Source organism: Physeter macrocephalus, chromosome 11, assembly GCF_002837175.3.
Source record: "Physeter macrocephalus isolate SW-GA chromosome 11, ASM283717v5, whole genome shotgun sequence".
In the NCBI taxonomy this organism is placed as follows: domain Eukaryota; kingdom Metazoa; phylum Chordata; class Mammalia; order Artiodactyla; family Physeteridae; genus Physeter; species Physeter macrocephalus.
In genome coordinates this window covers 45,152,869-45,180,410 of record NC_041224.1, presented here as the reverse complement: position 1 = coordinate 45,180,410, position 27,542 = coordinate 45,152,869, and the positions used below count along the sequence as shown (strand labels likewise).

Sequence of the window (27,542 nt, the reverse complement as noted above, 5' to 3'; positions counted from 1 at the left end):
AAAGGAAAGGAAATTCCTTTACAATTCAATCCACCCCCACCAGTCCTTACATGAAAATTTTTATTTCCTACCACACATACACTCTTTTGCTCTACTCCAGTCACAGTGGCCTCTCTGAGGTTTCTCAATCCTGCCAAGTATTTTCTCACTTCAAGTTCTTTCTACTACACAGGAGAATGCTTCCCTCCCGAATACTCGTGGCTCACGCCCTCATTTTCGTGAAGGTTCTGTTCAAATGTCACCTCTGAAAGGTCTTCTCTGATCCTCTTACCCTGTCTTTCTCCTCTTTACTTGCTTTGTCTTCTTAGCACCTGTCACTCCCTAACATCTTGCTTTATTCCCTCATGTAAGCTTAAGGAGTTTGCATCATTTACCCCTCTCTCCCTAGCATCTGCAGCAATGCCTGACATACAATAGGTATTCAATAAATATTTGTAAATACATGAATAACTTTCCCTCCCCCTCCCGCACAGGAGTGGGATACAGATCACAAGGTTCATGGTAAATGCCAGCCAAGGTCCTGATGCAGCTATAAACAGCAGCTGTGAGAGGGTTTGGCTCCACAGGACAAGATCCAGTGAAACTCATCCTGAAATGGAGACAGAGCTCTCTTAAAAGGACTACATTTTATGGGTTGCCATTATTAGCTTACAGTTAGAAAAAGCACAATTCTAGAAGAGGGGAAAAAAGGCAAAACCTGAAAATTATATTTACATAAATAACTGAAAAGGTTAATCTACTAAATGCCTGTGGTGGATTGCTATATTGTTCCCAAATATTTGCTCTCCCGTAGAGGAAAAGACTACCTTACCCACTGTTATATGACTTGTAGCGCCTCTCTGTAGATATTTTCAGGCTTCTTTTCCTTCTTTCTTTACAAAAATACTGTCATACTGTAATCTCAAAGCTTACAAACATGAATTTGCTTTGGCCAATAAAATGAATTGAAGCGACAATACGACAGCTTTGAGTGGGGGCTTTAAGAGTGCCATTTCCTACTCGTGTGCTTACTCTTTCCTTCCACCAAGAGAATGGCATGTCCCAAATAGAGTCTTGTTCTTCTGCCTGGGTTTTAGAATGAGAAGTCACATGGAATCAGAGCCTCGGCTGAACACAGGTGCTGACATGTAATGCGAGCAAGAAGTAAACAGAGATTTAGGTTTGTTTGTTACTATAGACTGACCTAGCAAAGCTGACTACTGCAGTGCCTATTCCATGAAAGGCGAGCCTCTGAAATAAAAGTGGTCTGGCACCCTTCCCCCACACATTTAATCCCACTTCAAGTAATGGAAAACAGTTTAAGTTCAACATAGGAAAGAGAACACATCTGAGACTGTTAGGTAAAATATTTGAATAAGGAACAGAGTACACATCCTGTTAGTTTCCAGGGTTTCGTCAGAGTGAAAGTGATTGACAAAATGACACTGTGACTTTACTTAATGTATTACAAGCCCTTAGTGTTATCTTCAAACTTCCTGCCAGAGTAACTCATAAAGCGTGTCACACTGAATCATCATTTGCAAATTAATGCCAGTGGCAATTTTCTTGTTATCAAAAGTTCCTTTAGGAAATAGCTTCCTTAATATACTGAAGTGTTTATTTTTTTTTAATGTGTTTTATAGGAGAACTGAGAAAACTTAAGCTAAAGACATCAAGTTGTAACTAAAAGGTAAGGATTTCATCCCTGGGAGCTTGGAGTTGGTTAAAGCAGTGGGAGGGAGGAATCAGAGAAGACAAACACCATAGCTGGGGCATTTTATAGAAAGGATTCAAGCGAAGCCTTTAGCTTGAAATATCTTTCCCTAGCATCCCATCTCTGCTTGTTAGAAGCTTCCTCATGTTTCATTGCCCGTCTCAAATGCCTGTTTCTGACTCAAACTTCCCTAAGGCCATCAGCTGGAATTGATTTTGCCATTCCTCATATTTTCATACCCTACTGTGCCTCCACTGAGGGTGCACTAAATGCATATTTCAGCTAAGTGCCAAAGGGCTGAGAATTTAAATTTTCAGCTGAAGCCAAGGCTGCTCACAGATATCACTATCAAAAAATAAACTTCTGGGGCTTCCCTGGTGGCGCAGGGGTTGAGAGTCCGCCTGCCGATGCAGGGGACGCGGGTTCGTGCCCCGGTCCGGGAGGATCCCACATGTCGCGGAGCAGCTGGGCCCGTGAGCCATGGCCGCTGAGACTGCGCGTCCGGAGCAACTTCTGGATACACAAATAAACCTAAAATTTGATGCCAAAATTTAAATGATCGTTTTAATATTATTTAAAATGTTAGTGCTAAAATAGTAAAGTTTAACATAGTATAGCATAGGAACAATAATTTCCCAGTTCTGTGAGCTGTTAGACTCTCCTACAGTCACTGGAGAGTCAGATTTCAGCAGAGGCGAGTGGATGAACAGAGCCGTGTCCTAAATGGAACTAAATAAGAATTAAATTCTGATTTTAAATTATACATGCTAGGTACACCAAAGATTTCTATAAAGAATAGTAGTATGATGTAATCTCTACTTATCTTTCCTTGTATTATTATTTTAAAATTTTAGGCATATATTAACTAAAAAAGATATTCTTGCTCTTCCTAAGTTATCTAACTAATGCAGTCTCTCTTTATATTTGTAGCAACTGTCAACCTATTTCCCTACTTATCTACTTGAAAGTTCTTAATACTTTTGAATAATTTTTGAATTTATTTTTAATTGACGTTGAAGACAAAAGAAACCTTTCACAATCAGCAATTATTACAGCATTTTACTTATCCAATTAGCAATATATGTTTATATTTGATAGAATTTCAACAAATAACAGATTTTTCACTCAGATTAAATCTAGAATACCTGCCTATATCTGAAAATCAATATTCATAAAATAGCAAATCTAAATGACATAGTTTGTTCTTATCAGTGACACTGTTGACTGATTATATATAAGAATTACCTTTAAAAATACCTATCACCAACCATGCCAAAGTTCAAGGATGATGGGAATAATATTGAAGTAGGCATTCCAAAAGCTGAGGCCCAAAGCCCAGGACAAATAACAGATTTTTGGACAAATATCAAGACTCTTTGTCTACTGTCACTGAAGCTAGAGTTGGCGTTTAGGCAGACACATTCTACTTCTTACAGTTAAGCTTTTAGTCAACACCAAAGTCTTTATCCACACAGATGGCAATTAAGTCACATTTTTCCCATTCTATCTTTTGTAGTTGACTTTTTGGATTAAAAGTAGAAAACTAGAGACTTCCCTGGTGGCACAGTGAATAAGAATCCACCTGCCAATGCAGGGGACATAGGTTTGATCCCTGGAATCGAGGAAAGAGCCATGCAGTGGCTAAGCCCTCCTGGTTGAAATTCTTCCATTCATCAGCCTTTACTTATCAACATGAGTCAAAAAAAAAAAAAAAAAAAGACTGTTTAAACCAGTCATTTAACTATTTAGTTGAACTGTTATACAGCCCACATTTCTTTCTCAAGGGTGTTGAGACTTTCTCAAATGTCTTGATGAAATCCAAACACAGTAGGTTCTTTTGACTGTACTCTCATGATTTCCTATCATTTAATATAAGTGAATCTGTGCTACCTGTTAGAGATCACTGCTTCACTTCTAAGTGCTTACAAACCACTAAAGCGGATAATACACTTTTCTAAAATTTTGCTCAGGATTGGTAAGTTCAGTGGTCTACAATTTGGAAACCTCCCCCAGCTCCACCCAGCCTCCACCACCACGCCTTTTGAGTCATGCATTGATTTTCCTACATCATCTCCCTCCTTAGGTTGGTTGGGCCAAAGCACAGCCCCGCCTCATTCAAGCTCATGTACATCTAGTTCCTGCAGAGGCCCTGTGATATGTGGGATACTTGCAGGAAGCTGTGGGCATCTGATTGTGTTCCCTGACTGGTGGGCTGGGAAGTGAGCTGTTAGCTGAGGCAGGGAGGGTGTGGGGCGCCACTTCTTACAGACGCAGAGAAAGGCTGAATGATCAAACTGAGAGAGGGTGGTCCATAACAGAGTCAAGTCTAACAACAGACCCAAAGTCAAGGAGTCACTGCTCAAAGCCAGACTGCCAAATCCAAAGGAGGGCACCTAGAAAGCAGGGCAAGTACAAGCAAGTTGAAACATCAGGGAATTCATGAGGAGCTAAATGAGAGGGTGGGTCAGGAGTAACTTCTGAGTCAGCTGTATCTAATTTATATTTGATTCTTGGAGTGATGGGGGAGGGCCTGTCTGCCAGAAGGGAATGGACAGTGGAAACACAAAAATGAGTAAGATTCAGCCCTCCTTAAATTCCTGACATTGTCAGCATTAAACGGAGAACTTTGTTGCTGTTAATATCCATGGATATTAATTTAGGTTAGAATTTAGGATACTAATACCTAAGTGCCCTCTGTATGCCATGCACTGCTCTAAGTATTTTTACACATGAATCCTCATAATAGTCCTACTGTGAAGTATGACTGTGATTCCTATTTCAGAGGTGAAGAGACTGAGGCTAGGTAATTTGCAGAAATTCATACAACTAACAGAAGTGAGATCTGAACTGGGCAAGTCTGACCCCAAAGTGCACACCTGTAACTCCCATTCATTACAGCCTCACAGACTGAGAGAATTCTTCAAAGAAAATAATTACTTTACCTCCTTGACCATGAAAAGGTGTGAGACAGCAAATACAGAAATTAGATACAGGCCTTCTATGCTTCTTCTTGGACCTCATCATCAGTCTAAGTGACAAAGAGTTAGGGCAGAGTTCAGCAGGGTGGCAGAAAGAGTAGGTTTTCTTGTTTTTCCAGGACAAGCCTTTACAATGTAACTTTAGTGTTCCCTGTTTTGAATCCCAGCATAGCTTACAAAAAATTTAATTCCAAAGTTAATATAAAAAATTCAAGGTATACACTTAACCCATTTGGGGTTAAGTATATCTGTATTCTTGCTCCCATTTATTCTAACAAACGTTAACTGTTTAGCTGAATGTGTGTGTGTGTGTGTGTGTGTGTGTGTGTGTGTGTATTTTCGTTTTAATAAGGAGGTCTTGTTTCTCCTCTGGCTACTTCTGGTTGTGTGTCTACTTCTTATCTTCCTCATAATAAGGGCACTCTATGGTCCTTTCTAGCAAATGTACTTTTCTAATATGAGAACATGGTGCCAATCATTTATTTTAAAGAGACAATGTGTCTTAAAATTATCTAGATTAAATCAGTCTTTACTATCATTTTAAAAGAAAAGTTTATTATTCCTAATGTTCTGTACATTTTCACTTGGAAACTTCATTCCAGACACAAATGAATACATTACATCTTTGAAAGCAGAAAGATCTTGATTAATTAAAACAGTATACCTTTACCTTAGCATTAGGTCAGGCTGGCAAATTCCAAAAGGTCAAACTGCACCTATCTGTGCCGACTGGGATCCTTATTAATTATCATGGTAAAAGTATTTCATGTTTCATACATTTTGCTTTTTTACACATTTATTTCCCACATAATGTTCAATTTCACATTTAAAAGGCAAATTAATCTTTAATTCCCTAATGAATATAATCAATGTCTACCTGTGAAAAGTTTCAAAATGAAAAATGAAACTATGTGGATTTATCAATAACTGCTTAGCCAGATAAATGTTGCCAATATAAGTTTAAACAGCTTACAAAGTATTATTTCCTTTGTTCTCTTCAAAACAATACAGGTACACATAGGTCACACATTACAGGCATCTGAACTGGTAAGATATTACACATTGGTGGCATGCAAGTATTTTACATTTTTAAATGCAATGAAAAATGCTGCTTATCTGTTTTCTTTAAATAGATGAAACAGAATTAAGATAAAATTTTAATTAAAATATAAATATTATTCCATGAATATAATGGGGTTTTTTAAAACCAAAGTGGCAGAGATGAGAATTTTAGTTCAGAATAATTTCTTTCTTAACTAAAGATTGTCACTGGCAAAATTTGGTACCAAAATAAAATTTCCTTAAAAAGTACATTTTCTATCCATCTCATTTCACCATATGGCCAATTCTTATCTATCCACATTTAGATTATCCATGGGAAAGTTTTAATCCTGGACCAGCTTCTCCCAATCACACAGTGTACTTCTGATTCTGATTGGCTTCTCTCTGTTATCCAGTCAATATGTGCTCAGTCAGACACACACATACACACACACACACACACACACACACACACTCTCTCTCTCTCTCTCTCCCTCTCCCTAAATAAAAACCTATGAAAAACATGCCATGTTTACTGTGCTCAGTTTCTTTCTTTGCATTTCCTCCTCTCTTTCTCCACCATGAGAAATAAAATATGAGGAGAAAAATATCATACATTTAAAAATGTCAAAAAGGCTGCTCCTCCAGAACTACTCTGAAAACAGTAAAAACCGCTGCAGAGGAACAAATAACTCTGTGGAATGTTCAGACCTCTTCCTCTGAACAAAGCCTATGGAGGAGAGATGGAGCCACAAGGGAGGTATTGCGCACCCACACCCACGTTCAGAGGCAATGGAAACATTTAGAATCACAGGATTGTAACATTTGGGAGCTGGAAGGGACCTTAGAGAGCATCTAACTCACTTCATTTTACAAATGAAATGAAGACAAGATAGATGGAAAGACCTGCCCAAAGTCACAAATAGCTGACATACAAATCAGTACTATTTTCCAAAAATATCACTTGGTGGAAAATTGAGCATAATTCTTGTGGGGTTGGAGGATAATTCAATTCAAGCAACATTTATTAAGCACCTATTATATACAAGGCACCTTACTAGATGTTACTGAAGATGCAAAGATTGATGAGACAGTCCCTGCTTCCCAGTGCTTATGAAAGTTCCTTGAGGCTATGTTTCAATATCTTTCTTAGCAGAAAATAATACTGACCAGGACTAAGTTTGCTGGTGATAACAAAGCAGCTGATGCCCAGGAGAGCTGATCTCACAAGTAACACTTTCTCCCCTTCACCATCAGGGCTGGAGCCTGTTACACAGCTGTTGGGATCCTAAGGACAGTCTTCTTTCCTAGGCCTCCAATCACACCTCAAATCTTAGCCTACCCCACCCCCGAGTAGTGACAAAGCTGACAGGAGGGCAGCAGTGCGCCAGACCCTCCTCTCAACTCCTAATCACTGTTTGCTTTCCCCTTAGTGTCTCTGCAAGGGTCCTGATCACGTCCCAGGGTACTGTCAAAGTGGCCCAGGAAAATGCCCACCCCCATACTTCACTGGTATATCTAACACCCACTGCGCCCATCAACCACTTCTCCCACCTCTATGTGGAAAGTAAAATAATTCCAGTCCCCTACATCATACCCATGTTTTAATTCCTCATATTCAAAAAGATGTGAGAGATGTAATTGTTGGTTAGAATAAAATGGATTCAAGAGGCAGTGGAAAACATTAGTGAATAGATAATAAAAATGATCTCCCACTTTTGTATAGCCCTTTCCAGTATAGTGTTTTCATCCCATTATCTGATTATATTCTCACCACAAGTCTGTGAGGTAGTTAGTGAAGTTTATTCCCATTATAGTATAGCTGAAGAACCTAAGGCTTGAGAGACTAAGTGGCTTGCCCCAAAGTCTCCCAGCTAAGAAAGTATGGAGCCAAGTGTCCAAGTTTCTTGACTCCAAATCCAGTGCTCTTCCCCCTATATAGTCTATAATTGTCAGGCAATTGAATGAATTGCCCATGATCATATACCTGCTAAGTGTTGGTGATGGGATTAGGAGTCAGCCTCCAAACCTGTTAGTATGGTGCCCTTCCACCATACCAACTAGCAGAGCCAATGTGCTCTGAATGACTACCATGGAAGATGTCAGAGAAAAGTCTAGTCTCCTTCACCCTCTCCCAAGTCAATGATGCATCACAAAACTGGGATAACCTCTGGTACGTGTACAACCTTCCTAGAATAGTACCCAGAGGCAGGTTATAAATTCAAACCTTGCAACTCCTCCATCCATCTAATGAATGTTTAATTATAGCTGTTAGGGAAAGATGGGAAAGAGGTAAGCTGAGCAGAACTTACTCCTACCCTTAAGCAAATCAAAACCTTTAATTTCCATCTTCCTTCCCCACAGCACTTAGCCCCTCCACTCTACTAAACTCCTGAACCACAAAACAAAATTCAATCTGACCTAGAGTTGGGAGCAAGAACAATGAATACATCCTTAAGGTTCTGGGTACTTTTCTCTCTCCAGCTTGTTACCAGGGGGCCTGATCATGTGATTTTCATCCAGAGGGCTCACCTGATGCTCCCAAGCATTCTCACACTTTTCCTTTGCATGTGTCTCAATCCTTGAGCATTGAGGATGGAATGGTGAGTGGTGGGGATACTTTAAATGAGGAGCAATAAGGGGAAACTGCTACTGGAAGGCAGAGCTAAAATATTTCTTCTTAGTTCTCTATTCATTAAAATGAAAACAGCCGTCATTGCTTCATTAGTGGAACAGAGGAAGGAAGCTTCAGAATCAAGACTTAAAACCCAACTCCAGAAACAGTTCCACTGAGTACAGGTAACATAGCACAGAACAAAGTATTCACAGCTTACTGCGCCCTGCCTGTTTTTGCTTATGCAATCAATACTTGAGCTAAAGATGGTATCCACTTTTCAAAAAGGCACTCTACCCCAAAACCCAGAAACACTGATCAAATTATATTAATCCAGAGTTCTTTCACTTCCTGTCTCCTTCACAGTGCCTAGAAGAGGGCTAAGTACATCATGCCCACAAAAAAGGAAAATATCCCCAAACTCTTTTGTAAATTTTAAAGGGCTATCTTACATTGAAAACATGTTGATGCTTAAACTGGTTTCAAGTTTGACTGTCTGAAATATTCTCATGGTAGTTATTCAGAACACACTGGTTTCCCTAATGCTGGTGACCTGCCAGGGGCCACATTTCTGTGTGGAAGAGAAGCAGCTGTTCTTTTGGTTTGATGTGCCACGCTTCCCTTAGGGAAATTGTTTTGAGGAGTATAGGCATTGGCATGCTTTCTCAGTTTTTAAATGGAGATGGGCTTTTATTGTAAGATGAACTGCGTGCTCTAAGAATGGGTGAGTTGCATGAGCCCCTCCAGATTAGTGATTCTCTACCTAACCTAGGCCCGCAGCAACTCTGAGAAGGAAAGGGGGAGAGGGATGGGAGACAGCATCTCCCTTCAATCAGGAGTCCAGCTTTGGCCAAACACCTCCTTACAGTATTTGGCGATCTTTATGTACAAAATATTTATATACAATATATCCTACAAAGATGGAAGGAAGGGGCTTAATCATGTGGATGAAGATGAAAGTGCTTTCACCCATACACTTTAGGCATATGGAGAGATTTGGTGCTGGAACAATGAAATGATTTCCAGGCTTCTGAAATTCATTCCCTAAGAGTTATCCATACATGCTGTGAAATTTGGTGGTTGGTGACATAAGCCACAAACTCTAGGGAGTGATTTCACATTTCACCTGGGCCTGAAGCAACTCTAAAAAGGACAAGGGAAATGGGTCTTGGGAGAGAGTATCTCCCTTCAATCAGTGGTCCAGATGCAGTCAAATACCCAGTTAGATATTTGGATATTTGGCAACATGCACACACGCACACACACGCGCGCGCGTATTTACATTATGCCCTACCAAGATGAAAGGAAGGGATTTAGTCATGCTGATGAGGATAAAAGTTTCCTTTATACACTTCTGGCAGATGGGGAGATGTAGTGCTGAACTAATTATATGATCTCTCTAGACTTTCAAAATGTATCTCCTAAAAGTCATCCTCCACATATTCTGTAATGGGTGTTGGTGATAGGAGCCTGTGAGTCCAGGTGAGTGATTTTACACTTAGGGTGGGCCTGTACAAGTCTAAAAGGGGAAAGAAGGTGGTCTGGGGAGAGATGATCTCCTTTCAATCAACTGTCCAGATGTTGCCAAATATCTCGATATAATATTTGGCAAAATGCATACATATAAAAATATTTTACATACATTATGCCCCACCATGATGGATGGTAAGGGATTAATCATGCTCAGGATCACGAAAGAGCTTCTACTTACACACACTTGGCAGACAGGGAAATGAAGTCCTAGGCTAATTAAATGACTTATAGGCTCCCCAAAAGCTAAGTTTATCTTCTAATAGTTATATGAATACTCATGGAAATGTCACCTTTCAAGCTACTACAAAAACACAGGTAATGATAAGATAAACTGATTAATAATAAATATTTAATAGACTCTATATACATGTGACCCAACTATTTTATAAGCTAAAAACAGTGCTAAATTTTGACAATATCCCATTATCTTGCTTTAATACTATCAACAACTGCAGCACAGTCACTATCAAGTCCTGATTTTTTTTCTTGCTTTCTGACAGGGTTTGCCAAGAATTGCTTTAGCCCCCGGTCCACAGCACCTTGGGGCTGCAGGGAACACTCCGTAGGACCCACGATTTCTTAGGGGTGAAGGCAAGAAAGAGAGTAAATGAGAAAAGAAAGGAAAAAGCCTTACTTAGAGAGGCATGTCAGCTACTCTGCACTTAAACATATTTGCAACAAATCTAAAGGGATAGGAGGAAGACAACTAAGAGATGTGTCTTCCCTGGCAACATGGAAACCAAAACATGTATACAAAAAGAAGAAGAAGAGGAAGAGGGAGGGGGAGGGGGAGAGAGAAAGGGAGAGGGAGAGGAAGAGGAGGAAGAAGAAGGAGGAGAAGAACTGTATACATTTTACCCAGTGGTGTGCTGCTGAATGTTTATTAACCAGCAAACTGGGGGTAGGGGAGATGGGGTGAAAGCCCTGATTTGTAATATTTGCTAATTTCCATGGTATAAATACTCCCACCATGGCTAATTTCAAATTACCAACAAGAAGTACTGAATTTCTGAGTTGGGAAGAACTACTGAGTTGGGCAGAGATGTATAAGAGCATACCATGATATACTATTTCTGCCATACAGACACAATAAGTGCAAATAATCTCAAGAGTATGAAAAATAGTAAAGTGTATTTTTGAGTATTACTTTCATTTTTAAATATAATTTATTTAATTGTAAGTGCATGTCATTTACTTTTTAATAATGGTTGTGTTTAACAACCAGTTTACAAAATTCTTGATAATTTAATAATGAGTAAGCCTGTGAGTTGACTCTAACATACCACACCTAAATGAGTAGGAGGGAAAGAAAAAATCAGACTGAAAACTGTCCAGTAGTAGTTGCTACATAGATAGATAGATAGATAGATAGATAGATAGATAGGGAGATGCAGTAGAAAGCTAATTAAAGGATTTTTAGGGTTTCCAAAATTCAACATGCTCTGCTCATTATTCCCTCAAAAAAGTATAAAGTATTCTTATGTCTCAAAGGATTTTGTTTTCTTCTATTTTCTTTTCCAAAGGATTTTAGAGATAGAGATGTGGGCACTTATAATACAGGTAAATGTTAAATTTTATAAGGGCTTTCCATCCCAAACAGTTTCCACGTGCTTTATAAACTAACTAGAATAATATATGAATTGTTTTTTCATTTATTTGTTCTACTGCTATCAAGCAACTCAGGAACACTCAATTACTTAGTAAATTCTGGATTGGGCCCACCTTCTGCCTGAGCCAGCAACTTCTTTAGATCCAGTTGTCACCAGGACAAAGGATGTCACCTTTACAAGGCTCAGAATTATAAGGAAAAGAAGAAAAAAAGAGAATGAGTTGGAAGGAAAGCAGGTGGGGAAGGGAGGCAGAGGTGCCTAAGGCAGTGTCAGAGGGTCACCAAGTCCAGCCTCAGGCACTGACAGTTGTGAGCTGGTGTCAAAGGCTGCAGTCACATGTTTCCTTAGCTTAATATTGCACTGGTGCACTGCTAGACGAAAAGATTCATGCATCTACCATGCAATCATCTCAGTTGTACTTTCACAGGCTTTGTCCTTGGGATGACAAACATCTCGATAAACAATAATTCACATTTTTTCCTGATGTTTGAAAATGTCTGGATGGATCATGCCATGTGGACAAAACCTGTATAATTAACTTGAATGTTCACATTTCATCCTGTGATCTTGTTGCCCTAAAGACAAAGCAATAAATGCTTCTAAAATTTGCCAAAATAATGCAATCATGTGTAACAGACAACCTTAAGGTGCGATTATAATTGTTTTATTTAGGAATGTACTATTTTAAAAGCTTCCCTCTTGCTAAAATTTAAAAATTTGCCATCATGGCTGGAAAACTTCAAAACATCTTTGTAAAAAGTTATCCATAGAGTGATGTTAAAGATAGAATTTACATGGAATAATCAGTAAAAGTAGGTATGCTAATTCATTTTGCTACTTGTGAGTCTGGTTTGAAGCTATTTTTGTGGGTGAAAGAATATTTCATACCTATTTGCTAAAGCTATGCTTATGTATCATAATGCTGTCTTCTTTTTATGAAGATGACACCACTGATCTTCAACCAGTAGGGCATGTACATTTAGTAATTTTTCTGGAACTAAGGGAGAATTTGTGTTAAGTTGGTCACATTTTTTCACCCAGTGAAAGATTGGCAATACTAACTTCGTATGTGGTCAGCAGAACACTTCTGATGTATTTAGCCTAACTCAAAGCTATGCATGTAAACAGAGATAGGCCTCTATCTTAATCACAAACACATTTATATACTAAGTTCCTTTCGATGGTTAAAAAAAAAAGTTCATGTAAGGAAGCAATACCACCCAATATGAAAGTCACTAAACCGTTTTCAATTGTTGTCACCCACTAAGATCTGCATAAGTCCATTGGTGCAAGTTGCCAGAGGTGCCCATGAGCAAACAGAACAATCGTATATGTTTAAAAATCCAAGACAAATACGTAGTGCTAAAAAAGAATAACAATTAAATTATTAGTTGTGTGGTTAACGGAAATGAACAACCTTTGATAAAATGGTCCCAATGGAGAAGAAGAGCTTTTGTTTTGAAATTGCCACCATGGTGAAACTTCCTCTTCTTGTGGAAGTTTATCTTCGGTCTCCTTCAACTCGCTTTTTACGAACTAGGTGAGAAAGAAAGGTATAAAAAGACAAAATGAAGGAATATTTCTTAAACTTCAAACAAACAACAATAATCACACAGAATAGCAATCTCACGCACTTGAAAATACAGTTATCAAAATTTTCAATATTTAATTACATGTGGCAATAAATGGAAATGATAGAATAGTCCAGTGCCTTTTGTAATTTACATTCAAATAAAGCTAAGTCTGATAGTTGGGAACTTGAATGTTAGAGCTTTCCCATTTCTATGGAGTAGAAGGTCCAGAACAAACCCACGAAATAGTGAACTTCTAAATATTTTCATGTTTACTTATCCACAGCACATCTTCTCAGCTTCTGTGTAACTCAGTCACCAACTGGCTATAACTAACTCCCCAGGATGACACATTCACAATTCTGATTTTGGATTGAAAACCAGGAGGCGCTGCAAACAGAAATTTAAAGTTTCTAAATCTGTTTTAAATGGAAATTTCGAAGTATCAACCGCCAAGGAAGGCATGATTCAGATGGCTAGCAAACTCAAGAGATTAAGGTTCCTTTAATCTGGTACTTAGTATCAAAGAAGCTGCCCAGACTGCATTCCCAGTTTCTGCAACCCTCTTCTTCCCCCTTTCACCTCCCCACCTGCAGGCTCCTCTGGTGAATAGGAAGAGGGCTGCTCCAATCTTCCTGGATTTGGCAAAAAAAAAAAAAAAAAAAGGTGCCCTGGTTGTGGCCCTGCCTCAACTTCCCACTTTAAATAGCCCAGCCTGCTCCTGCTTGGATGCAGAAAATTCAACAAAAGCTGTTGCCCACAGCTGCCGCTCCTGGTCTCAGGACTGCCTCTCCATTTACTTCAGACCTCTTGTTTTGCCTTTTTTCTTTGCTCTCCGTGTTGTTCAGATGAGGACCCATGTGTTTTCCCAGGAATCTTCCAACTGCTGCTCTAATCATTCCCCAAAGCCCTGTTTGCTGGGCTGCCCCCTGAGCCTCACCCTTTGCACCTTGGAGGCAAGCATTGCCATATGCCTGGCCAGCCTCTGGGTGCCATTCACTGCACCTTTGCTGGGCCTCAGGGTCTTGGGCAGCAAACTGGACACTAACATGTACCTGCCCCCTTCCGGTTCTAACCCTTAACTTCCATCTTGTCCACCATCTGAACCCTCTCCATGGCCAGCACTATACTTGGTGGGACACCTTGTCCAGTTTCCCTGTCCAAGGTCTGGCATTCTGTCCCTGAACCTCAAACTGGGGACTGAGCTCTGTTATTGGCAGACTGCTTGCCAAGTGGACTATCTGCACCTGGATGGTCTTGCTCCACACTGCTTCAGGTGGCTGGGATGTCCCCAGACCAAGCCTTCCCAATCAGTTCCATTCTTTGCTGTGGTTGACCAGGACATGCCCCACCTCATTCTAACAGAAGTCCTCAGCAAAGAGTGGGTAGCAGGAAAGATTAAAGACAGGCTAACTGAAAAAGCTACTTCTGAGCTTAACCTTTATAAAACATAGCTCTGTTAGGTCATTTCACATGTAAATCACCAATAACCATATTTAAACCCAAGTACAAAAGCACAGTCAGGAGTCAAACATAAGTGAATTGGGAATTTCCATGTCACTGTGTCCATCTTGTGGTGTAGATAACAACAGAGGGTGATTACATGTAAGAAGTAAGTAAAGGAGAAGTAAATGCACAAAGGAAATCAAGCAAAAATCAAAGCCTGTCTGGAAAAAAAAGAACAAGCAGTTCCTCTTGAAAGAATGCTAAAATAAAACTTAAACACTGTGAAGATGATGAGGATTCCTATGACCATGTAATAATGTGCTTCTGATGAAGGGCTGACACCAAAGCCCAGTGGAAAGGTATCTGTGAGATGTTATATCTGAAGTGGAGAAATGAATGGTCATCCTGCTCTTCTAATTGCTAACAGCACATATTATGGCTGCATTACCCAGGTCATTATTCTTTGTGATGGCAGCTGCCACTCTTGTTCGTGGTCCTTGCTTGGTAAACTGATATCCAAACTTGAGGATCCTTGAATTCTCCTCCAGCATCTGGGCAATTTCCATCTCTACAGCTGTTCCCAACTGCTGTCTCTGATTGCAGGTGTGGACACATACAGAGAATGGCCAAGAAGGAAGAGGAAACAGTTACTCACATGGGAAAGATGCATGGCTATTTGTTGGACAAAAAGGCAAAAGTCTCAAATTGAAAGGGACAAAATCACTTGAGGTATTTTCTCTCATACAGTTATTTGAGACCTGTTCCTTGTGGAAAAGCAAAATCCAACAGACAGCTGACTCTGCTGGCATGTTAAACTGAAAAGACTAAGCAAATTATTTTTGAAGGAAAAGACAATTCCAGATGTAAAATTAAAGCAAAATACTTGGTGTTTCCAATTACCCCAGTATCTGCTGTTTAAACAAAGGGTGTTTTTTTGTTTTGGGAGGTTTTTTTGTGGTACGCGGGCCTCTCACCGCTATGGCCTCTCCCGCCGCAGCGCACAGGCTCCGGACGCGCAGGCCCAGCGGCCATGGCTCACGGGCCCAGCCGCTCCGCGGCATGCGGGATCCTCCCGGATCGGGGCACGAACCCGTGTCCCCCACATCGGCAGGCGGACTCCCAACCACTGCGCCACCAGGGAAGCCCCAAAGGGTGTTTTTTTTTTTTTAATAGTGACACTGTCTTATAGCAATCAATCCAATTATGGAATTTTCTATTCTGGGGTCCATATCCAAAAATAACTGAAGATGGGCCATTCTCTCCCAACAGTCTCACTAGGAGATCCTCAAGAGGCTTTATTAAAGTGGTTTGAACTGTAGCTAGTTGAATTATCGAACACTGAAGGGGTTATTGGGCTACAGGAAAATCCCCTATGTTTTTTGAGTTGGTGGAAAGAGGTTTTTTGTCTGTTTGCTTTTTAAGTTGAGACATAGAATAATAATTTTAAAAGTAGAGTTAAAAAATGGGGCATGTACATTTAGGAATTTACAGTTAAATTTAAAGAACATAGTACATTTTTTCATACTATATTCATTAATTTTTTTAGAAAGTACAAAGAGGGCTTCTCTGGTGGCGCAGTTGTTGAGAGTCCACCTGCCGATGCAGGGGATACGGGTTCGTGCCCCGGTCTGGGAAGATCCCGCAACAACGTAGAGGGGCCCGCATACCACAAAAAAAAAAAAAAAAAAAAAAAAAAAAAGAAAGTACAAAGAAAAGACAAACAAAAAAAGTGTATAAAATATAAAAGCTCCCTTTCCCCAGTATTCCCATTCCCCATAGAGAAAGCCAGTTTGGCATGTAGTCTTTGAAACATTTTCTGTGCATTCATATGTCTACATAATCACATTGTACATCTACGTTTTTTTTCACATAAATGGGTCACGCTAGCATATTGTTCTGAAACATGTTTTTATTCTTCATTTAACATTAAGAACATCTTTTCATGTAGGTAAGTATGTTTCCCTCATCCTTGTAAACAATTGCGCAGCACTGTATTGTAGTAAGTGATCATAATTTATTTAGCTTTGCTCTACTGACTGCTACATTCCTTTCCATTCCTATTCCAAACTATGCTGTGGAGAACTTCCCTTGCACACAAAGTACGTCCTGGGGCATTTCTGCCAATGTGCCTGTAGGGCAAATTATAGCTGGGCCCAACAGTAAGCATGTTTCAAATTTTGATAAATTACTGACTTACTGTGAAAGGTTGTGACAATTTTTACTCCTGCTGATAGTGTTGGAGAGCTAGTGTTCCCTACTTTAGCCAACATGGGATATTATGAATCTTTTTCACCTTTTTCAATCTAAGGGGTAAAAATTTATTTCACTTGTATTTATTTAATTGCTTTAATTTGCATTTCTCAAATTATGACTAAGAACAATTAATTTTCTTATGCATTTGTATATCTTTGTTTGGAAACTACCAACCTCTGTCATTTGTATATTTTTCTACCAGCTTGTGGTTCCTGTTTTTAAAATTTATATATTAGGAAATCAGTCCTTTGTCAAACATGCTAAAAAAACTTTTCTCAGTTTGTCTTTTGACTTTCTGATTAAGACCTTTTTTCATTTTCATAGTCAAATTTATTAGTCTCTTAGATTTTATGTCATGTTGAGGAAGCCTCTCTACTTCTCATTTCTTCCATTTGTTTTATGATTTCATATATTTTAATATTTAAATCTTCATTTCACCTGGAATGAATTTTAGCAGAATTAAGATAGAGCCCCAACGTAATTTTGTTCTAAAATGCTAGTGAGTCACAACATTGTAAATCAACTATTCTCCAATAGAAATTTAAAAACAAATGCTAGTGAGTAGACCCACCATCTTTTACTTCATTCTTTCCCCGCTGAGTTGAAATACTACCTTGCTGCAAAATTCTCAGGTGTACTTGGGTGTGTTTCTGGACCCTATAGCTTTGCCAAGTCTATGTCTGTGCCTGAATCATGCAATTTTGATTAAATATATTAAATATATATATATATATATATATACACACACCTTTTAAATATATTAAATATATTCAAATATAATATATTAAAAGATATATTTAAATATATATATATCTTTTAAACTTGGAAAATTTAAGTATTGGGCAGATGAAGAAGAAAAGTTAATGGAGGAATTTTTGTGTTCTAGGCAAGTTCTAAGGCTTAACTCTGTTCCTCTTCTTTCTTTTCATCCAGCAACCTGTCAAACGAGTCTCTCCCCAAGAAATGAACAAAATGTGATATTTCCAGTCAGAAAATAACAATTCTGGGTATCCACAGTATAGAGATCACTGTTCTCAGCAGTGTAGGGCCATGGGAGCGAGAGGCAGCAAAAAGGTAAGAGATACTGACCTCAAAGTTTCATGAGCAACTTTAGTTCATGACACACTTTCAAACAACGGGGCTGTATTAGAGATTGAGACTTGAGCTAAGGTCGGGGCTGCCATAGTTATGGCTTATGCCCCCGGGGTGGGCCAAAGGTGCTATCCAAGGCCAAAAGGAGCTCAAGGTGGATGTAGCTGACGGAGGGGGATGACATAACACCCCTCTATTTCCCCTCACAAACCTTAGGCATTTGGTGTCTTAGATTTGGGTAATATACAGCTTGAGCATGCTGTGGTGATAAAAGGATATAAGAGCCAAAGAAAATTATATTGGGAGGAGGGCATATAAAAGAAGGGAAGAAAGTAATATAGCATAGAGCATATCTTTCTTTCTTAGCCTGAGTCTTTTTTTTTTTTTTTTTTTGATTTGAGATCTTTTGTGTTGTATAAACCCAGGGAAACAAATGGGCACCAATATTTCTTATAATTTGGATGTTTCTCTTTTTTATTTTAAGTCACTAAATACAAAGAAAAAGAAACAAAAGTTAAGCACATAGTCCTTCAGATCACCTTTTTTGTGACCTTTTTTCTCGACTCAAATTTATTTAGCAGTTACCCATCTGTTTCATTAATATGCATCACTGATTGTTCTTCTCACAGGGGCACCTGATTAAATCATCACTTGTTTACCTGGAGCTTAGTTATGGCAGCTCACGCCAGTGCTGGATTCTCAGCAGGCCTTCATTTTGGTGCAGCTGCCTGCTGCAATGATGCTAAATTGGTCTCAGCTGCTGGCCCTTCCTGAGGAAACTGTCATAGAGATTATTTTATTTCAAACCCTTCACTGTACAGATGAGGAAACTTGAGGTCTACTTCTAACAGTCTATGAGTCAATGAAGAAAATCTGGATGGAAGAGAAGTTTTGAGTCTGAATTTCCTTCATTGGAATAAAGCAAATAATTTTTCCAGTTGCTTTAGAACTTAACACTCTTTCCTATTATAAGTAAAGAGAAGCCATTTCAGAGGCATACTGCTAGATGAAAGCTGAAAAATTACAGAAATCCACCCCTAGATGACTGAGGACGAGAGATGAGGTTTGATGCTTCAGAGGGATTTAAGAGAGCAGACTTTATATTTCAAGGTCTTCTTCACATGCATTCTAAAAAGCTACTCTATTCTAAATTTTCAGGATTTCAGCTCATTTAATAGGTATAAGGTTGCTAGATTTAGTAAATAAAAATACAGGACACAATTAAATTTGAATTTCAATAAATAACAAATAATTTTTTAGTATAAGTATGTCCCAAAAGTTTCATGGGACATACTTGTACTAAAAATAATTCACTGTTTATCTGAAATTCAAATTTAACTGTATTTTATCTGGCAACCCTACCTAGGTAGTATCTTACAAGGAACTGGTAACAAAGTACCTGGAACATTATTTCAGATATGGGGTTTCACAATGGCCTGAACCAACACAGAAAGTTAAACATACTTTGGAATGAGGTATCCAATTCTGTCTTAGCACTCCTGGAAATATTTACTAAGAGTCCTCATAACTTCCTCCTGATACTAGCCTATTTGATATATATCCCTGAGCTACCACTTCTTTTCACTCACTTAATATCTCCCTCTAGCTTGTTTTCCTATTCTCCCACTCCCTAATTTACTAGCAGCTGGACACATTAGGATACACAGGAGCAAGCTTCCTAAGTGTGTACAGCCACGTGTGCACATTCCCAGGGATTCACTCCACACCTCTGCAAGGGAAAGCTGTTTTGATAATGCATCCCTTCTAGGGAGGGTGAGAGTGAGGGAGTACCTGTCTCCTGGTGGGATTCCCCTGCTCTCCTGGCAACAAGGCTCAGGAGGAGTCTAGGGACAGAGGACCTGCACTGAAACAGCCCACTTGTTCTGGTTAGCAAAAAAAGAAAAAAAAAAAAGGAGAGTAGAACTATTCATGGGATCTGCTGGGGGTCTCCAGGCTTAGGCAATAGTCTTGGGTGGGACCCTGGGGCTTCATCACATCCTGGAGGGTCTAGACCAGGGATTTTCCTAGACATGCAGGGGTCACTTCCCCTACTGCCAGTCCCATCACCCCACAGGGGAAAGCTCACAGCACAAGTCTCCTTGCTTTCTCCTCTTTCTGGTCCATTCCAAGGCCCTTTATTCCAACTATACAGTGTCTAGACCTCACAGATTCACTGAATCCCACGGCAAACACGTCCCTGTAGCCAAAGGGGAAGGGCACAGCATCATGCTGAGAACTGACAGTTGCTGTGTGAGAGCAGGAACCAGCTGAAACCAGCAGAGCGACTACAGCAACACTGTAGGCTGATGCTGGGAAAAAGAGGTCTTCAGGGTACAGGAGGGGGTGGCTCCAGGGAAAAGCGGCTTGCTTTGGCGGTTGGTGGGACCTGGAGCAATGCTCCAGCAGAGCTGAGATTGTGATCACACGGTGGGTGTGGCCTACTACTGTAAGCCAGGCCATCTACTAGAACCCCGAGTCCTGGAAACAAGGCTCTGTGTCCAGCACCAGACAGCAGGAGCCCGGGACTGCTCTTTTGGCTCTGGCAGCCTCCAACCGAGGACAAGGAGTCTGTTTCTGGGTGTGGCCATTCTGCTTCTCTCATAGCCCCAGTGAGAGGCAACAGCAAGGCTGGGGCAGGACTGCGCTGAAGTTCCTGCTAAGAGGCAAGGATGATGAAGGCTGAACAAAGCAGCTGTCAACACCTCTGCCCCCATCTCCTCTTTTTCCTCCTCTGGTGCCTGACTAGCGCACGGTTGGGGAGAGCTTTCTGTCTCAGGCTTCCCCACTGTGCACCGTTTAATTATTAATATGCTCTCCCACACACCCTCCACACGCCGGAAGCTGTCATAATTTTACCAGAAAGCCAGAACATCAAGTTAAGTCGCAGAACTTTGTCTTTTAACTCCCTCCATTGTGGTATTCCTCCCTTTCACATGTACCCTGTGCATTAACTCACCTGGTTGTCGATCTTTATCTCTGTCAAGGTGTCATTTTCTTTGAGGGCCTCTACAAGGGCCAGGATCCCAGTACCAGTGATAAAATTGGATTCTATGTTTAGACTTTTCAAGGTCTTGTTTACTTTTAGCATATCTGCAAAAGCCTTATTATGTGAAAAAGAAAATAACCATTAGGGTTTCTGAAGATTTATTTACTAAGCTTCCCACCCCCACATTAAATACATAATTTTTACAGTACTTAAAGAAAACCTTAGTTAAATCATACTTTCACCTCCAAGTAACAAAGATAATAATTTAAAAATGCAATAAAGATAGTTCAGTTCAGCAGCCCACACTTATGAATTTCACATACATACAAAACTAAAAAAAAAAAAAGATACATAGAATTAACAACTTTGTTTTATTAAGGACATTAAAAAAAACTCACTACCATCTGTTATCATTGTCAATTTCTTTTTTGAGAAAAGGCATTTTAACATTAGGAAAAGTGTAGAAAGGACGTAATCTCAGAATTATTCCATTTTTTCCCATTTACTATGAATGGATAAAAATTTTTTATCATTGACTAGAATTTGGGCACTACTTCAGGTCATCACAAATCAGGATTTTTCAAAGATAATTTTTGGAACAAAATCAACACTCAGAGTGGTAGAACCGCTGAAGACTCCTCCCAGTTCAAGACAGCAGACTGCACACATGAACCTGTCTGCTCCCTTTATTCCCAAAGTTTCCCACTGTCATGAAGAAAAGATATAATTTTTAAGTGGCTAGAACTCTCACAGTGCAAGAAAACAAAAAAAGAGGGCCATTATCTTGAAGAATTGCTAAAATAAACAGAAAGATTGGTGGAGAAATTAGCATAAAATTGCCTGAGATGCCAGAGGTAAGAGCTGATTAGGGCATCTCATTAAAGAGCTGCCTTAGGAACAGGTGGATCAGCTAGAGCAGGTGGCGAGCACACCATCCCTCCCTGTGGCTTCCCTGAAAAAGAGCAACTGCCTGCATAACCATCAGTGAGAAATCTCCCAGGAAGAGGCTCTAGTGAGGGTGCTAGGTCCCAAGAGAGAAGCAGTGCAGAAACTGAGACACCTCCAGATCTTCCACCAGATACTATGTCGGAGAAGGGAGAGGAGAGGCGGCCATTGCCCAGGAAGGAAATATACTGAAATGTATCCCTTGCAGAGTGAAGCCCTACAACCTGGAGCACTTGCAGAGGACTCCCTGGTTGCCTGCCAGCTTCTCATGCACACACTGCAGAGAAGGCCGCCAATCAATTCACCTGCCTGCTTACAAAAGCACTCACTCATTCAACCAAAAAAGACTATTTATCAGGCTTCTACTGTGTGCTAGCAGTAGAGAAAACAAAAATCCCTGTTCTAGGGAGCTTATATTTGAGTAGGAGGGGCAGAGTCAATAATTAATAAATAAAATATATGGCCTGTCAGTTGGTAACAAATGGAGAAACATAAAGGGGCTTCCCTTATAAGGGAGAGATCTGTTGGTGAACCAGATCGATATAACAGGAGAGGAAATAGTCCCGGTTTACACAAATCAGTTTTGTTCTCTATTTGGAAATATGACCAGGCAACCAATGATTACTAGACATATTAGGAAAACCAACACCATGAAAGAGAAAAGCCAAGTTGACCAAACAGGAGAACATGCCATACAGGGAACAGAGATTATTCAGAAAACATAAATATGTAAAATTTCTAATTGTTATAGTCTCTCTCCACCCTGCCCTACTTCAAAAAAAAGAAAAAGGAGAAAGAAAAACATTGTAGCCATAAAATAAATAAATACTGGCTATTACATATATCTTTAAAAAGAGGACAACGAACAAGAAAAAGTTTTGAAAATCTGTACTACATTGAAATTTTTAAAAGCAATGGGCATTCAGAATTATAAAATGATCATGGCTGAAAAGCAAGTTGGTGATCTAGAATATGGAACTGAGGATGTTTTAAAAATGTAGAGTAAAAGACAAAGAGAAAATACAAGAGAAATGTTAGGAGGTACTCAGGGAAGGATCCAGAAGCTCAACATTCATCTTATTGGAATTTCAGAAGGACCAAAAAAAAAAAAAAAAAAAAAAAGACAACAGAGAGGAAGAAACTATAAAATAATAGGGAAAAATTTCCCAGAGTTGAAGAAAGCTTCAAGTTTTTATCTGAAACAACCTGCTGGATGCTCAGCAGACTAAATAAAAGACTCCTATGTGGGCACATACAGGTGAAATTTCAGAACTCCAGGAGAAAAGAGAGAGTCCTAAAAGTTTTTAGCAAGAAAAATTTACTCACAAAGGAACAAGAATCAGACTGCCATTAGTCACCAGATTTTAAGGCCCATGAGAACAGAGATTTATATATTTATACAGCCAGATAATTGTAAATGCTGGTGATGTTTTCATTTTTTTGGAGTCAATCTATATACATAACAGAATATAATGACATAAAATGTATAAAGCTCAAACATGTGATATGATAGAATAACTACAATTCAGATGTAGAAAAGGAAGGAGGAATAGAAGGTAGAGTACAGAACTGCCCTCATCTTTTCTAATGGAGAATCAAAAATTGTCTAAGATAATAAATCAAAAATATAAGTGCATTGGGTTTCCCTGGTGGCGCAGTGGTTGAGAGTCCGCCTGCCAATGCAGGGGATACACGTTCGTGCCCCAGTCCAGGAAGATCCCACATGCCGCGGAGCGGCTAGGCCCATGAGCCATGGCCGCTGAGCCTGCGCGTCCGGAGCCTGCGCTCCGCAACGGGAGAGGCCACAACAGTGAGAGGCCTGCATACAGCAAAAAAAAAAAAAAAAAAAAAAAAAAAAAATATATATATATATATAAGTGCATGTATATTAGTGCTTTTCTACCCTGGTTGCATATTAGAACGACCTGGAAGCTTTAAAAAATATAGCAGTGCTTGGGCCCCACCTCAGATGAATTAAATCAGAATCTCAGGCTGTGGCCTGGATAGTTGCTTTTTTTGTTTGTTTTGTTTTTTGTTACTGAAGTGTAGTTGATTTACAACTGCATTTTTGAAAAGCTCTCCAGGTGACTAATGTTCAGCAAGGATTGAAAACCACTTTAATTAAAGTCATACAGACAATGAGAAGAATAAAAAACAAACTCTAATAGTGATTGCTCTGGGGAGTAGAACAAGGAACTTCTGAACTATTTTAACTGCTTTTATGGCAGAAAAGACAAGAAGAAGGAAGAGGAGAAGGAATCCAACTTGGGACAAGAACAGGGTTTCCAACCTCGGGTCTATTGACATGAAGCTGGATAATTCTTTCTTGTGGGCGGTTGTCCTGTGTATTGTAGGAGGTTTAGCAATCTCTGAGACCCACGAAATGCCAACAGTACCCCTCCCAGTCATGACAACCCAAAATATCTCCAGACACTGCCAAATGTTCCTGGAGGGCACAATCACCCTGAGTTGACAATCACTGGACTAGAAGAATAATCCTGTGTATTAGTCAAGCAGTTGCTTTAACTACCAGGAAGCTCAAGGATTTGGACTGATGTTATTGTACACCATGTAAATTAAAGTGCATTTATTCAGCGCTAGGTCTTTAGTTAGAATTAAGTGTATGCATTTTAATTAGAGCCCCAGAAGGGAAAGCATCAAGCCTCTCCTTATGGACGCTCCAAGCTTTGGGATTTACTTCTATTACTAGAATAACAAAATGTCAGAGCAATTAGGCCTTTGTAAAAAAGTTGCAGGACCTCCTGGCAAGTAGCCACGATCCTGCCAATTTCTTTTAAACTTGAGAAAACACTTTTCACATACTGAACAAAACAGGGAAGAGAGATCCAGCCAAACATAACCCTGGGCTGTGGGCCCAGGTTCACCACAGTTCAGCAAATATTTGAGCATCTATTACATGTGCTGGGGATAATAACATTAGTAAAACAAAGACTAGATTTCTTAAAGGTTACATAAATAATTAGAGTAGAAATACATTTTTAAAGAGAAGGTTTTGCTTTCAGTACTTTATAGAATTGCCCGGAAAAGCAGTTTCCTGCACTGTCCAAACCTGTACTATTCCGGTGGTAGCCACAGGACAAGGTGGCTATGAAGCCCTTAAAAAGCACCAGTTCTGAATCAAGATGTGCTGTGAATGTAAAACATGCATTGGATTTCAAAGATGTAGTATGGAAAAAATACTGTAAAAGACCTCATTACATCTTCACATTACATTTTGAAATGATGATATTTTGGATATGGTGGTTTAAATAAAATACATTATTAAGTTTAATTTCACTGGTTTTTTTTTGTTTTTTTTTTTAATGTGGTTACTGGAAAATTTAGTTACACATGTGGTTTACATTTATGGTTCTCATTTTATTCCTATTGGACAGTGCTGTCCGAAACTTCTGATTTTTATGTGGCATACCTGTTAATAATGCGTAATAGCATTTCTTTACATATTTGGGCCTTTTCTCTATATCGGCATTCATTACTGTGGCAAGTTTCATTAATACTCCCTGCTATAGGTGTGGTTATATGGAAGTGCTTGGAGCATGGCAAATTGAATTTGATTACAGGCCACTTAAGTTTGCTTCCTGGCTTGGCCACATGCTGGGTAATCTTAGTTAAATTACTCAAACTCTAAGCCTCAGTTGCCACATCTGTAAAATGGGGATAATGTCATCCCACATACACATAGCTGGCCTATATTCACAATAATCCCACAAGTACTTTGCTGAATCTGTTTCTGAACCTTACATAGAAAAGTCTCTTGAAGCTCTTGCTTTAATGCTGATTTGTAATTCTCAACAGCAAGTTGTTCAGCCATAATAACAGTCTGAATATCTCTACCGCCTGTGGGGTAATCAACCAAATTAAAACCTATAGAAAAGTTCTTTCCTGACTATAGCACAGCTGAAAGGGGAACCACCTGGGGTCAGCCAGGTGAGGGCTGGACCATGTGAAGCCATCCAGGCATAAGGCTAAAAGAGGCTTTTCACACCCTCAAGGATAACAGTTTTTCCTTGCAGTTGTATGGTTTGCTTGTCACATGGCATACATTCAATACATAGTTGTTGGATTAAAAACAGTAACAAAGAGATTATTATATTTGAAATTTATTTAGTCAATTTAGCAAGTTATCTATTTGACTTAGAGAAGAAGTTAGACTGCTTACTAGTAGTGCTGACAATGAACTATACACTATTTGCATCCCTGCCATTTTACTGTAAATAATATATTAAACAGAAATGACAAATCATTTCTTTATTTATCCCTTTAGTTACTTACTTACAAAATGTATTGTGAATATTTTTGCTTTATTGAAAACAAACCTACTAAAGGGCAGAGATTATACACAAAATCATACACAGATAAAAACCCTTAATTTGCTAACTTTACCTTACCAATAATTTAGTTCTGCTCTTTTTCTATTTTAATGATAGGTTTCAAATTCAAAACTGCTTTCAACCTACAAATTTAGATATGTAAGAATTGCTGGTGAAAACATCAGTTCTGAAGCTTAGCCCCTCTTTCACATGAGTGCTTAATTCAAATTTGCTGTCGTCATCATGGAAATATTGTCTAATGCTGAGAGGTTGGAGGGCACGTTCATTCATTCATTTAACAAGTATTTTTCAAATATCTACTCTGTGGCAACACTGTGACGGGTGGTCATTACTTTCATGTTGTCCGTTTTTAATGCTATTTTTTTTTAACTTATTTTTGGCTGCATTGGGTCTTCATGGCCGCACACGGGCTTTTCTCTAGTTGCGGCGAGCGGGGGCTACTCTTTGTTGTGGTGCACGGGCTTCTCATTGCGGTGGCTTCTCTTGCTGCGAAGCATGGACTCTAGGCGCGCAGGCTTCAGTAGATGCGGCACGCGGGCTCAGTAGTTGTGGCTCGCGGGCTCTAGAGCGCAGGCTCAGTAGTTGTGGCACACAGGGTTAGTTGCGCCACGGCATGTGGGTTCTTCCCGGATCAGGGATCAAACCCGTGTCCCCTGCGTTGGCAGGCGGATTCTTAACCACTGCGCCACCAGGGAAGTCCCTAACGCTCTTTTAGATCTTCCAAAAGACATGTTACTTTAAATTGCATCATCAAGTCAAGAAAACTTTCATTTTTCTAGCTTAATTCAAGTGCTGAGAATCAGATGCTGTAGAACCACTGATGTAGCCTGATGCTCAGGCTTCTGACAACTGCCATAGTTTAGCAAATGTACGACAGTGAGGCACAGTATGTAAATATAGCATAGCTTGGTGGTTAGGCATCCTGGTTGTGGAACAAGAAAGACCTGGTGGTGAATCCTGGCTCTGCCACTTGCTGGTTGTGTTACTTTGGAAAAGTTACTTAACCTTTCTGAGCCTCAAATTGCTCATTTGTTAGAGTGGGAACTAATAATAGTACATACCTCACTGTATTATAGTGAGGATTAGGTGAGATGACGCGAGTAAAGCACAGAGATCAGCACTGGCATTTACTAATTGCTCAAGAAATGTGAGCTATTAATAGGAGGGTTAACGCTGATGATGGCAATGGCAGTAGTATTTACTTGGGTCCAGGGGCTTCCTTATTTACCTGAATTATCTAAAGTGCATAGAAGGAATAGGGCTTTTGGTTATTTTTTTCATATTCTGGTTAACAGTATCAAACAAAAAATGTTACAAGATTTGGTTGTTTAAAATATTTTTGAGACACATTAATCCATTTCAAAGATTAAAATGAGGGGCTTCCCTGGTGGCGCAGTGGTTGAGAGTCCGCCTGCCAATGCAGGGGAC

General features: G+C 39.5%; 1 protein-coding gene and 1 long non-coding RNA gene across 5 annotated transcripts in view; one reads left to right on the top strand and one right to left on the bottom strand.

Annotated features, from left to right (window-relative positions):
* The first annotated feature begins 1,287 nt into the window (after positions 1-1,287).
* On the top strand, positions 1,288-18,976 carry LOC114487194 (uncharacterized). Of its 3 annotated transcripts, XR_008618559.1 has the most exons (5): positions 1,288-1,340; positions 1,623-1,669; positions 15,090-15,215; positions 17,673-17,813; positions 18,461-18,976. It is a non-coding gene; the product is annotated as an uncharacterized lncRNA (long non-coding RNA). The 3 variants fall into 3 exon arrangements; XR_003682039.2 differs by lacking the exons at positions 1,288-1,340; positions 1,623-1,669 and adding an exon at positions 9,018-9,808; XR_003682040.2 differs by lacking the exons at positions 1,288-1,340; positions 1,623-1,669; positions 17,673-17,813 and adding an exon at positions 9,018-9,808.
* Positions 12,694-27,542, bottom strand: part of TMOD2 (tropomodulin 2) — a 46,692-nt gene continuing 31,843 nt past the window's right edge. Inside the window, exons 8-10 of one of the 2 annotated variants that reach the window (XM_024128899.1) lie at positions 20,788-20,931; positions 14,935-15,079; positions 12,694-13,005 (exon numbers count right to left, since the gene is read on the bottom strand). In XM_024128899.1, coding sequence (XP_023984667.1) covers positions 12,971-13,005; positions 14,935-15,079; positions 20,788-20,931 — 324 coding nt within the window. In that variant the 3' untranslated portion in view covers positions 12,694-12,970. The remainder of the gene's footprint in view (positions 13,006-14,934; positions 15,080-20,787; positions 20,932-27,542) is intronic. The other variant, XM_024128898.3, reaches the window with a different exon arrangement.